This window comes from Rhinoderma darwinii, unplaced genomic scaffold (assembly GCF_050947455.1).
Source record: "Rhinoderma darwinii isolate aRhiDar2 unplaced genomic scaffold, aRhiDar2.hap1 Scaffold_889, whole genome shotgun sequence".
Classification (NCBI taxonomy): domain Eukaryota; kingdom Metazoa; phylum Chordata; class Amphibia; order Anura; family Rhinodermatidae; genus Rhinoderma; species Rhinoderma darwinii.
This window is the reverse complement of record NW_027464460.1, coordinates 2,425-16,152: the sequence shown is the minus strand read 5'-3', so window position 1 is coordinate 16,152 and position 13,728 is coordinate 2,425. Positions and strand designations below refer to the sequence as shown.

At 47.2% G+C, this 13,728-nt stretch overlaps 1 protein-coding gene across 1 annotated transcript in view; it reads right to left on the bottom strand.

Moving 5' to 3' along the window:
* Nucleotides 1-11,607, bottom strand: part of SLC39A4 (solute carrier family 39 member 4) — a 46,279-nt gene extending 34,672 nt beyond the window's left edge. Inside the window, exons 1-2 of the mRNA XM_075849480.1 lie at nt 11,524-11,607; nt 2,749-2,932 (exon numbers count right to left, since the gene is read on the bottom strand). Coding sequence (XP_075705595.1) covers nt 2,749-2,896 — 148 coding nt within the window. The 5' untranslated portion in view covers nt 2,897-2,932; nt 11,524-11,607. The remainder of the gene's footprint in view (nt 1-2,748; nt 2,933-11,523) is intronic.
* Between the last annotated feature and the right edge of the window lie 2,121 nt (nt 11,608-13,728).

Genomic DNA, 13,728 nt, shown 5'->3' with positions numbered 1-13,728 from the left:
GTTATATGGAAATGTATGCTGGTTATATGGAAATGTATGCTGGTTATATGGTGGTATACTGGTGATATGGAGGTGTATACTGGTTATATGGGGTGTATGCTGGTTATATGGGGTGTATACTGGTTATATGGAGGTGTATGCTGGTTATATGGAGATGTATACTGGTAATATGGAGATGTATACTGTTATATGGAGATGTATACTGTTATATGGGGGTATATACTGGTTATATGGAGGTGTACTGGTTATATGGAGATGTATACTGGTTATATGGGGGTATATACTGGTTATATGGAGGTGTATACTGGTTATATGGAGGTGTATACTGGTTATATGGAGGTGTATACTGGTTATATGAGGTGTATACTGGTTATATGGGGGTGTACACTGGTTATATGGGGGTGTACACTGGTTATATGGAGGTGTACATTGGTTATATGGGGGTGTACACTGGTTATATGGGGGTGTACACTGGTTATATGGGGGTGTACACTGGTTATATGGGGCGTATACTGGTTATATGGAGATGTATTCTGGTTATATGGAGGTATATACTGGTTATATGGAGGAGTATACTGGTTATATGGAGGTGTATACTGGTTATATGGGGGTCGATACTGGTTATATGGAGTTGTATACTGGTTATATGGAGGTGTATACTGGTTATATGGAGGTGTATACTGGATAGATGAGGTGTATACTGGTTATATGGGGGTGTATACTGGTTATATGGAGGTGTATACTGGTTATATGGAGGTGTATACTGGTTATATGGGATGTATTCTGGTTATATGGAGGTGTATACTGGTTATATGGGGGTGTATACTGGTTATATGGGGGTGTATACTGGTCATATGGGGTGTATGCTGGTTATATGGAGGTGTATACTGGTTATATGGGGTGTATGCTGGTTATATGGAGGTGTATACTGGTTATATGGAGGTGTATACTGGTTATATGGAGGTGTGTACTGGTTATATGGGGGTGCACTGGTTATATAGGGGTGCACTGGTTATATGGGGTGTATACTGGTTATATGGGGGTGTATACTGGTTATATGGAGGTGTATACTGGTTATATAGGGGTGCACTGGTTATATGGAGGTGTATACTGGTTATATGGGGGTACACTGGTTATATGGAGGTGTATGCTGGTTATATGGGGGTGTATACTGGTTATATGGCGGTGTATACTGGTTATATGGCGGTATATACTGGTTATATGGGGGTGCACCGGTTATATGGAGGTGTATACTGGTTATTTGGAGGTGTATACTGTTATATGGGAATGTATACTGGTTATATGGGGGTGTATACTGGTTATATGGAGGTGTATACTGGTTATATGGATTTGTATACTGGTTATATAGATATGTATACTGGTTATATGGGGTATATACTGGTTATATGGAGATGTACAGGTTATATGGAGGTGTATACTGGTTATATGGGGGTGCACTGGTTATATGGAATTATATACTGGTTATAAGGAAATGTATACTGGTTATATGGAGGTGTATACTGGTTATATAGGGGTGCACTGGTTATATGGAGGTGTACACTGGTTATATGGAGGTGTACACTGGTTATATGGAGATGTATACTGGTTATATGGGGTGTGTGCTGGTTATATGGAGGAGTGCACTGGTTATATGGAGGTATATGCTGGTTATATGGAGGTGTATACTGGTTATATGGGGGTGCACTGGTTATATGGAGGTATATACTGGTTATATGGGGTGTATACTGGTTATATGGGGTGTACACTGGTTATATGGAGGTATATACTGGTTATATGGAGATGTATACTGTTATATGGAGGTGTATACTGGTTATATGGGGTGTATACTGGTTATATGGGGGTGTATACTGGTTATAAGGAAATGTATACTGGTTATATGGAGGAGTATACTGTTTATATGGAGGTGTATGCTGGTTATATGGAGGTATATACTGGTTATGTGGAGGTGTATACTGGTTATATGGAGGTGTATACTGGTTATATGGGGGTGCAGTGGTTATATGGAGGTGTATACTGGTTATATGGAGGTGTATACTGGTTATGTGGAGGTGTATACTGGTTATATGGAGGTGTATACTGGTTATATGGGGGTGCAGTGGTTATATGGAGGTGTATACTGGTTATATGGAGGTATATTCTGGTTATATGGGGTGTATAATAGTTATATGGAGGTGTATACTGGTTATATGGAGGTATATTCTGGTTATATGGGGTGTATACTGGTTATATGGAGGTGTATGCTGGTTATATGGGGTGTATGCTGGTTATATGGGGTGTATGCTGGTTATATGGGGTGTATGCTGGTTATATGGGGTGTATGCTGGTTATATGGGGTGTATGCTGGTTATATGAGGTGTATACTGGTTATATGGAGGTGTACACTGGTTATATGGGGTGTATGCTGGTTATATGGGGGTGCACTGGTTATATGGAGGTGTACACTGGTTATATGGAGGTGTATGCTGGTTATATGGGGTGTATACTGGTTATATGGAGGTGTATGCTGGTTATATGGAGGTGTATGCTGGTTATATGGAGGTGTATGCTGGTTATATGGAGGTGTATACTGGGTATGTGGGGTGTATGCTGGGTATGTGGGGTGTATGCTGGTTATGTGGGGTGTATGCTGGTTATATGGGGTGTATGCTGGTTATATGGAGGTGTATGCTGGTTATATGGGGGTGCACTGGTTATATTCTGTTCTATCGGCTTCCCCTTTTCTCTTACCTTGTAGGTTTAGGCTGTTGTATGATGCGTAGATGTGGTTGATGAAGTATTCGGGGGGTGGCAGTACCGTCATACAGACTCCCTCTAGAACCACCGCCAGCACGGCTTCTTCAATCATCGGGGTGACATTTTTGGGGTCGGACGTCATGTTTAGGATTTCTTCCGCATTCACACAATTCTCGTCCTGGAAACCAATTCAAGAGAATATTTCTTACTAGACAAAGACGACAATTGTGAATCCGCCTGTCGTGCCCCGTTGTGAATCCGCCTGTCGTGCCACGTTGTGAATCCGCCTGTCGTCCTGGACATTTTGGGTGATGATGTCACCTTCGTCCTGTCCCATCTTCATAGTCTTCCTCCATTCTATGTACTCACCTGATTGACAGGCCCCATTACACTCCTCTGTCCCCCGGTCTCTACCCTCGCCCCGTTCACTCGTCATACTGCCCATTGTCCTTCCTACTGACCATTGTCTTCTTCCCCATTCACATTTCAATCACCCCTGACCCCGACTACTGCAGCTGCCAGAACCCCACATCTTGTCTACCGGCCAGTCACATCTACTCTCATCAATAATGGCCACAAAACTCAGCAAAGACTTCCCCGGGTCCATGTATCGGCCCACAATGTGCCCCCCAATCTCTGAGAGAGGAGTTAACAATCAGTACACACAATAATTAGTTTGTATTGAAATCCTCAAGTTACAACCAATGAAAACTTCCCAGTTACAAAGCTGGTAGGTAACGAATGGGTTAATCCAGGACCCGGTGACAACTCCAGGGGAACATGGGTGACCTGTGGCCCCGAAACTGAAGAAGAGATGGGGACAACTGAAGACGTGACCTGCACTTCACTGGCTCCCTCGGGGCACGCTGATCACTTACCTGTTGTGCTGGATGGACGGGCCCGTGTGCCTTGGGATCTTATATACACGGGTGACCCCATTACCCCACGAGGACGTCTCTCCCGGTGATACGGGTGGAGACCCCGGACTGTGTCATGTCATCTCTGCGTTCTCTCCTTTTCCTCTTTTATGGCTGAGACTTGTAAATGTTTGGTGCGGGATTTCTTGGCATCTCCTGGTGTTTCGTCTCTTCGGTTTCGGGCCCGCACTGGATATGTCCCCACGTTATCCTGGAGTTGTCACTGTTTTCTGGGCGGCTTTGCTGGTTTACATATTTGAAGCTTTAGTTCTGGAGACTTCCAATAGACCTGATTATTGTCTATTCATTGTTATCTCCGCTCCCAGAGATTGGAGGGGGGGGGGGGAGCATTAACCTCTTCAGGACTCGTCAATGCCAAAGGTTTTCCCAACTGAGACATTTATGGCATAGCCACAGGATTTGCCATAAATGTCTGATAGATGCGGGACCCACCTCTAGGACCTGTATGGATAACGGGGGTCTCCAGTCCAGGCGGTGACTAGTGGAGGGAGGGTCGCACAGAATACTTTTGTTGTTGCCTCCCTGCGTTTCGACAGCCGTGACATCTGCCTTGTCTCCTCGACATAGCTGCAGGTTATGCGCCTTGTTTTTTGTAGGACAACTTTCCCATCATTTTGGGGTTCACGTGACTTGGCGTTTAGTTTACGGCATTGGTTATCTCTATTCTCGTGCAGTCCGGGGTTTATTCCTCCTGTTCTCGTGGGTTTCTCCCACACTCTCCTATTATATTGGGGGAGCGATTCGATTGGGAACTCCATTGGAGACAGCGTTGCGGAACATACATATGAGGTTCCTTCCCCCAGTGCTGCCACTATATGTCAGCCGCAACTCAATAGGGACTTATTAAATAGTGAACTTTATCTTTGTGTTTTTGCAATCAGAGGAGAGGGAGGATTTGGCTTTTTTATAGCAAGTTACTGATGTTTTTCTTTTATAGGCCTCATTTAGGTTTTTTTTGCCTGATACAAACTCGTGTCAACGTATCCTGTGTTTTTTGTGCCATTTTTACAGAATAAATCATGTGTTACAAGAAGGAATCTTTGAATCACTTGATTTGCAATGTAAAAACTCTACATAATTATGTGAAGAAAAGATGAATAAAAAGTCGTCTCTGTTGTACTGGTCGTTCCGGATATGGGGATAATAAAAATGTAACATTTTTCCGTTTTACAACAATATTTAATAAAAAGTTTTACATAAAAATCACCTTTATTACATTTTCTTTGTATTAGTCCCACTAGAAGCCCCCAAGGACTGTCCTATCAGAATGCCTCCTAGGACTAACATTGGAACCACTCCCATTCTGTGCACTCCTCTTACTCCGATACCTACCTGAACCTCAGTCCTTCATCAGTGGACCCATCCCCTCATCCCTCCCTTGTCTACTTCACATGCCCTCATCCCTCCCTTGTCTACTCCACATGCCCTCATCCCTCCCTTGTCTACTCCACATGCCCTCATCCCTCCATTGTCTACTCCACATGCCCTAATCCCTTCCTTGTCTACTCCACATGCCCTCATCCCTCCCTTGTCTACTCCAGATGCCCTCATCCCACCCTTGTCTACTCCAGATGCCCTCATCCCTCCCTTGTCTACTCCACATGCCCTCATCCCTCCCTTGTCTACTCCACACGCCCTCATCCCTCCCTTGTCTACTCCACATCCCCTCATCCCTCCCTTGTCTACTCCACATGCCCTCATCCCTCCCTGGTCTACTTCACATCCCCTCATCCCTCCCTTGTCTACTCCACATGTCCTCATCCCTCCCTTGTCTACTCCACATGCCCCCATCCCTCCCTTGTCTACTCCACATGCCCCCATCCCTCCCTTGTCTACTCCACATGCCCTCATCCCTCCCTTGTCTACTCCAGATGCCCTCATCCCAACCTTGTTTACTCCACATCCCCTCATCCCTCCCTTGTCTACTCCACATCCCCTCATCCCTCCCTTGTCTACTCCACATCCCCTCATCCCTCCCTTGTCTACTCCAGATGCCCTCATCCCACCCTTGTCTACTCCAGATGCCCTCATCCCTCCCTTGTCTACTCCACATGCCCTCATCCCACCCTTGTCTACTCCACATGCCCTCATCCCTCCCTTGTCTACTCCACACGCCCTCATCCCTCCCATGTCTACTCCACATGCCCTCATCCCTCCCTTGTCTCCTCCACATGCCCTCATTCCTTCCTTGTCTACTCCACACGCCCTCATCCCACCCTTGTCTACTCCACATGCCCTCATCCCTCCCTTGTCTCCTCCACATCCCCTCATCCCTTCCTTGTCTACTCCACATGCCCTCATCCCTCCCTGGTCTACTTCACATGCCCTCATCCCTCCCTTGTCTACTCCACATGCCCTCATCACTCCCTTGTCTACTCCACATGCCCCCATCCCTCCCTTGTCTACTCCACATGCCCTCATCCCTCCCTTGTCTACTCCACATGCCCTCATCCCTTCCTTGTCTACTCCACATGCCCTCATCCCTCCCTTGTCTACTCCAGATGCCCTCATCCCACCCTTGTCTACTCCAGATGCCCTCATCCCTCCCTTGTCTACTCCACATGCCCTCATCCCTCCCTTGTCTACTCCACATGCCCTCATCCCTCCCTTGTCTACTCCACACACCCTCATCCCTCCCTTGTCTACTCCACATCCCCTCATCCCTCCCTTGTCTACTCCACATGCCCTCATCCCTCCCTTGTCTACTCCACATGCCCTCATCCCTCCCTTGTCTACTCCACATCCCCTCATCCCTCCCTTGTCTACTCCACATGCCCTCATCCCTCCCTTGTCTACTCCACATCCCCTCATCCCACCCTTGTCTATTCCACATGCCCTCATCCCTCCCTTGTCTCCTCCACATCCCCTCATCCCTTCCTTGTCTACTCCACATGCCCTCATCCCTCCCTGGTCTACTTCACATGCCCTCATCCCTCCCTTGTCTACTCCACATGCCCTCATCACTCCCTTGTCTACTCCACATGCCCTCATCCCTCCCTTGTCTACTCCAGATGCCCTCATCCCACCCTTGTCTACTCCAGATGCCCTCATCCCTCCCTTGTCTACTCCACATGCCCTCATCCCTCCCTTGTCTACTCCACACGCCCTCATCCCTCCCTTGTCTACTCCACATCCCCTCATCCCTCCCTTGTCTACTCCACATGCCCTCATCCCTCCCTGGTCTACTTCACATCCCCTCATCCCTCCCTTGTCTACTCCACATGTCCTCATCCCTCCCTTGTCTACTCCACATGCCCCCATCCCTCCCTTGTCTACTCCACATGCCCCCATCCCTCCCTTGTCTACTCCACATGCCCTCATCCCTCCCTTGTCTACTCCACATGCCCCCATCCCTCCCTTGTCTACTCCACATCCCCTCATCCCTCCCTTGTCTACTCCACATGCCCCCATCCCTCCCTTGTCTACTCCACATCCCCTCATCCCTCCCTTGTCTACTCCACATGCCCTCATCCCTCCCTGGTCTACTTCACATCCCCTCATCCCTCCCTTGTCTACTCCACATGTCCTCATCCCTCCCTTGTCTACTCCACATGCCCCCATCCCTCCCTTGTCTACTCCACATGCCCCCATCCCTCCCTTGTCTACTCCACATGCCCCCATCCCTCCCTTGTCTACTCCACATCCCCTCATCCCTCCCTTGTCTACTCCACATCCCCTCATCCCTCCCTTGTCTACTCCACATCCCCTCATCCCTCCCTTGTCTACTCCAGATGCCCTCATCCCACCCTTGTCTACTCCAGATGCCCTCATCCCTCCCTTGTCTACTCCACATGCCCTCATCCCACCCTTGTCTACTCCACATGCCCTCATCCCTCCCTTGTCTACTCCACACGCCCTCATCCCTCCCATGTCTACTCCACATGCCCTCATCCCTCCCTTGTCTCCTCCACATGCCCTCATTCCTTCCTTGTCTACTCCACACGCCCTCATCCCACCCTTGTCTACTCCACATGCCCTCATCCCTCCCTTGTCTCCTCCACATCCCCTCATCCCTTCCTTGTCTACTCCACATGCCCTCATCCCTCCCTGGTCTACTTCACATGCCCTCATCCCTCCCTTGTCTACTCCACATGCCCTCATCACTCCCTTGTCTACTCCACATGCCCCCATCCCTCCCTTGTCTACTCCACATGCCCTCATCCCTCCCTTGTCTACTCCACATGCCCTCATCCCTTCCTTGTCTACTCCACATGCCCTCATCCCTCCCTTGTCTACTCCAGATGCCCTCATCCCACCCTTGTCTACTCCAGATGCCCTCATCCCTCCCTTGTCTACTCCACATGCCCTCATCCCTCCCTTGTCTACTCCACATGCCCTCATCCCTCCCTTGTCTACTCCACACACCCTCATCCCTCCCTTGTCTACTCCACATCCCCTCATCCCTCCCTTGTCTACTCCACATGCCCTCATCCCTCCCTTGTCTACTCCACATGCCCTCATCCCTCCCTTGTCTACTCCACATCCCCTCATCCCTCCCTTGTCTACTCCACATGCCCTCATCCCTCCCTTGTCTACTCCACATCCCCTCATCCCACCCTTGTCTATTCCACATGCCCTCATCCCTCCCTTGTCTCCTCCACATCCCCTCATCCCTTCCTTGTCTACTCCACATGCCCTCATCCCTCCCTGGTCTACTTCACATGCCCTCATCCCTCCCTTGTCTACTCCACATGCCCTCATCACTCCCTTGTCTACTCCACATGCCCTCATCCCTCCATTGTCTACTCCACATGCCCTCATCCCTCCCTTGTCTACTACAGATGCCCTCATCCCTCCCTTGTCTACTCCACATGCCCTCATCCCTCCCTTGTCTACTCCACATGCCCTCATCCCTCCATTGTCTACTCCACATGCCCTCATCCCTCCCTTGTCTACTACAGATGCCCTCATCCCTCCCTTGTCTACTCCACATGCCCTCATCCCTCCCTTGTCTACTACACACACCCTCATCCCTCCCTTGTCTACTCCACATCCCCTCATCCCTCCCTTGTCTACTCCACATGCCCTCATCCCTCCCTTGTCTACTCCACATGCCCTCATCCCTCCCTGGTCTACTTCACATCCCCTCATCCCTCCCTTGTCTACTTCACATGCCCTCATCCCTCCCTTGTCTACTACACACACCCTCATCCCTCCCTTGTCTACTCCACATCCCCTCATCCCTCCCTTGTCTACTCCACATGCCCTCATCCCTCCCTTGTCTACTCCACATGCCCTCATCCCTCCCTGGTCTACTTCACATCCCCTCATCCCTCCCTTGTCTACTTCACATCCCCTCATCCCTACCTTGTCTACTCCACATCCCCTCATCCCTCCCTTGTCTACTCCACATGCCCTCATCCCTCCCTTGTCTACTCCACATGCCCTCATCCCTCCCTGGTCTACTTCACATCACCTCATCCCTCCCTTGTCTACTTCACATCCCCTCATCCCTCCCTTGTCTACTCCACATGCCCTCATCCCTCCCTTGTCTACTCCACACGCCCTCATCCCTCCCTTGTCTACTTCACATCCCCTCATCCCTCCCTTGTCTACTCCACATGCCCTCATCCCTCCCTTGTCTACTCCACATGCCCTCATCCCTCCCTTGTCTACTCCACATCCCCTCATCCCTCCCTTGTCTACTCCACATGCCCTCATCCCTCCCTTGTCTACTCCACATCCCCTCATCCCACCCTTGTCTATTCCACATGCCCTCATCCCTCCCTTGTCTCCTCCACATCCCCTCATCCCTTCCTTGTCTACTCCACATGCCCTCATCCCTCCCTGGTCTACTTCACATGCCCTCATCCCTCCCTTGTCTACTCCACATGCCCTCATCACTCCCTTGTCTACTCCACATGCCCTCATCCCTCCATTGTCTACTCCACATGCCCTCATCCCTCCCTTGTCTACTACAGATGCCCTCATCCCTCCCTTGTCTACTCCACATGCCCTCATCCCTCCCTTGTCTACTCCACATGCCCTCATCCCTCCATTGTCTACTCCACATGCCCTCATCCCTCCCTTGTCTACTACAGATGCCCTCATCCCTCCCTTGTCTACTCCACATGCCCTCATCCCTCCCTTGTCTACTACACACACCCTCATCCCTCCCTTGTCTACTCCACATCCCCTCATCCCTCCCTTGTCTACTCCACATGCCCTCATCCCTCCCTTGTCTACTCCACATGCCCTCATCCCTCCCTGGTCTACTTCACATCCCCTCATCCCTCCCTTGTCTACTTCACATGCCCTCATCCCTCCCTTGTCTACTACACACACCCTCATCCCTCCCTTGTCTACTCCACATCCCCTCATCCCTCCCTTGTCTACTCCACATGCCCTCATCCCTCCCTTGTCTACTCCACATGCCCTCATCCCTCCCTGGTCTACTTCACATCCCCTCATCCCTCCCTTGTCTACTTCACATGCCCTCATCCCTCCCTTGTCTACTACACACACCCTCATCCCTCCCTTGTCTACTACACACACCCTCATCCCTCCCTTGTCTACTTCACACACCCTCATCCCTCCCTTGTCTACTCCACATCCCCTCATCCCTCCCTTGTCTACTCCACATGCCCTCATCCCTCCCTGGTCTACTTCACATCCCCTCATCCCTCCCTTGTCTACTCCACATCCCCTCATCCCTCCCTTGTCTACTCCACATGCCCTCATCCCTCCCTTGTCTACTCCACATGCCCTCATCCCTCCCTGGTCTACTTCACATCACCTCATCCCTCCCTTGTCTACTTCACATCCCCTCATCCCTACCTTGTCTACTCCACATCCCCTCATCCCTCCCTTGTCTACTCCACATCCCCTCATCCCTCCCTTGTCTACTCCACATGCCCTCATCCCTCCCTTGTCTACTCCACACGCCCTCATCCCTCCCTTGTCTACTTCACATCCCCTCATCCCTCCCTTGTCTACTCCACATGCCCTCATCCCTCCCTTGTCTACTCCACATGCCCTCATCCCTCCCTTGTCTACTCCACACGCCCTCATCCCTCCCTTGTCTACTCCACATCCCCTCATCCCTACTGTTAGGGATCTGCCAGGTACTTCATCTAGCTATACTCCTGGGATTAATCAATCCACACCTGAGGCCAGACCTGTTCGACTGACACCATCTCCCACCAACCAGGGTGGCAGGCTCAGGAGTGGGAGAGCCTATCGCGGCCTGGTCTGTCGGAGTTAGCTCCGCCCCCTGCCCTTTATTACCTGCCCTGTGCTCTCCCTCAGTGCTTGTAATTCTTTTGGATTCCTGGCCCCACTGCTGCTTTGCTCCAGCCTGCTTCTGCCGTGCTTCTGCCTTGCTGCAGTTCTGCTTGACCTGCTTTGCTTTGCCCCTGGCTTGCTTCTGTCTCCGTGCCCGCTCGGGTGTACTCACTTTGTCCTGGTCCTGACTGTTCGTTCGCCGCCCCGTTTCCTCGTGGCGTTCCGTGGCTACTGCCCCTTCCCTTGCGTGTTCCCTGTTTGTCTTCCTGTGCACTTAGCCAGCGTAGGGACCGCCGCCCAGTTGTACCTCGTCGCCTAGGGCGGGTCGTTGCAAGTAGGCAGGGACAGGGCGGTGGGTAGATTAGGGCTCACTTTCCCTTCACCTCCTTCCTGCCATTACACCTACCTTGTCTACTCCACATCCCCTCATCCCTCCCTTGTCTACTCCACATGCCCTCATCCCTCCCTTGTCTACTCCACACGCCCTCATCCCTCCCTTGTCTACTTCACATCCCCTCATCCCTCCCTTGTCTACTCCACATGCCCTCATCCCTCCCTTGTCTACTCCACATGCCCTCATCCTTTCACGTGTCCTCTTGGTCATTACCTGGTTCTTAGGTTCATAGTGGGGTAGTATGGTTGCTATGACATGGAGTGCTGACTCAATGACATGTTTATCCTTGGGCAAAAGGCTTTTTGGCCAGTTTCCCTCTTTTACAGCTGCACAGGTCGATGAAGGGTCTGAGACGTAGCTCAGCAAACCTCCAGATAAAGTTGAAAATCCCTCAGCATCCAGCTGGAAATCTTGCTCTGTCTTCAATGAACTATTTAGGACATATGGATTCAAACACTGCGGAGAAAAGAAATGTGTGAAAAGCCATGAAAAGAAAGTTTTAAAGTATTCATAGTATATATAGTATAGTGTAGCATTCATAGTATATATAGCATAGTGTAGCATTCATAGTGTATATATATATAGCATAGTGTAGCATTCATAGTATATGTAATAAAGTGTAGTGTAGCATTCATAGTATATATAGCATAGTGTAGCATTCATAGTATATATAGCATAGTGTAGCATTCATAGTATATATAGTATAGTGTAGCATTCATAGTATATATAGTATAGTGTAGCATTCATAGTATATATAGCATAGTGTAGCATTCATAGTATATATAGCATAGTGTAGCATTCATAGTATATGTAATAAAGTGTAGTGTAGCATTCATAGTATATGTAATATAGTGTAGCATTCATAGTATATATAGCATAGTGTAGCATTCATAGTATATATATATAGTATAGTGTAGCATTCATAGTATATATATAGCATAGTGTAGCATTCATAGTATATATAGCATAGTGTAGCATTCATAGTATATATAGCATAGTGTAGCATTCATAGTATATATACAGTATAGTGTAGCATTCATAGTGTATATAGTATAGTGTAGCATTCATAGTATATATAGCATAGTGTAGCATTCATAGTGTATATAGCATAGTGTAGCATTCATAGTATATATAGTATAGTGTAGCATTCATAGTATATATAGCATAGTGTAGCATTCATAGTATATATAGCATAGTGTAGCATTCATAGTATATATAGTATAGTGTAGCATTCATAGTGTATATAGTATAGTGTAGCATTCATAGTATATATAGCATAGTGTAGCATTCATAGTGTATATAGCATAGTGTAGCATTCATAGTATATATAGTATAGTGTAGCATTCATAGTATATATAGCATAGTGTAGCATTCATAGTATATATAGCATAGTGTAGCATTCATAGTGTATATAGCATAGTGTAGCATTCATAGTATATGTAATAAAGTGTAGTGTAGCATTCATAGTATATATAGCATAGTGTAGCATTCATAGTATATATAGCATAGTGTAGCATTCATAGTATATATAGCATAGTGTAGCATTCATAGTGTATATAGCATAGTGTAGCATTCATAGTATATGTAATAAAGTGTAGTGTAGCATTCATAGTGTATATATATATATAGTATAGTGTAGCATTCATAGTATATATAGTATAGTGTAGCATTCATAGTGTATATAGCATAGTGTAGCATTCATAGTATATGTAATAAAGTGTAGTGTAGCATTCATAGTGTATATATATATATAGTATAGTGTAGCATTCATAGTATATATAGTATAGTGTAGCATTCATAGTGTATATAGCATAGTGTAGCATTCATAGTATATATATAGTATAGTGTAGCATTCATAGTGTATATAGCATAGTGTAGCATTCATAGTATATATAGCATAGTGTAGCATTCATAGTATATATAGTATAGTGTAGCATTCATAGTATATATATAGTATAGTGTAGCATTCATAGTATATATAGCATAGTGTAGCATTCATAGTATATATAGTATAGTGTAGCATTCATAGTATATATAGCATAGTGTAGCATTCATAGTATATATAGTATAGTGTAGCATTCATAGTGTATATATATATATAGTATAGTGTAGCATTCATAGTATATATATAGTATAGTGTAGCATTCATAGTATATATGTAGTATAGTGTAGCATTCATAGTATATATAGCATAGTGTAGCATTCATAGTATATATAGTATAGTGTAGCATTCATAGTATATATAGCATAGTGTAGCATTCATAGTATATATAGCATAGTGTAGCATTCATAGTATATATAGTATAGTGTAGCATTCATAGTATATATAGTATAGTGTAGCATTCATAGTATATATAGCATAGTGTAGCATTCATAGTATATATAGCATAGTGTAGCATTCATAGTATATATAGCATA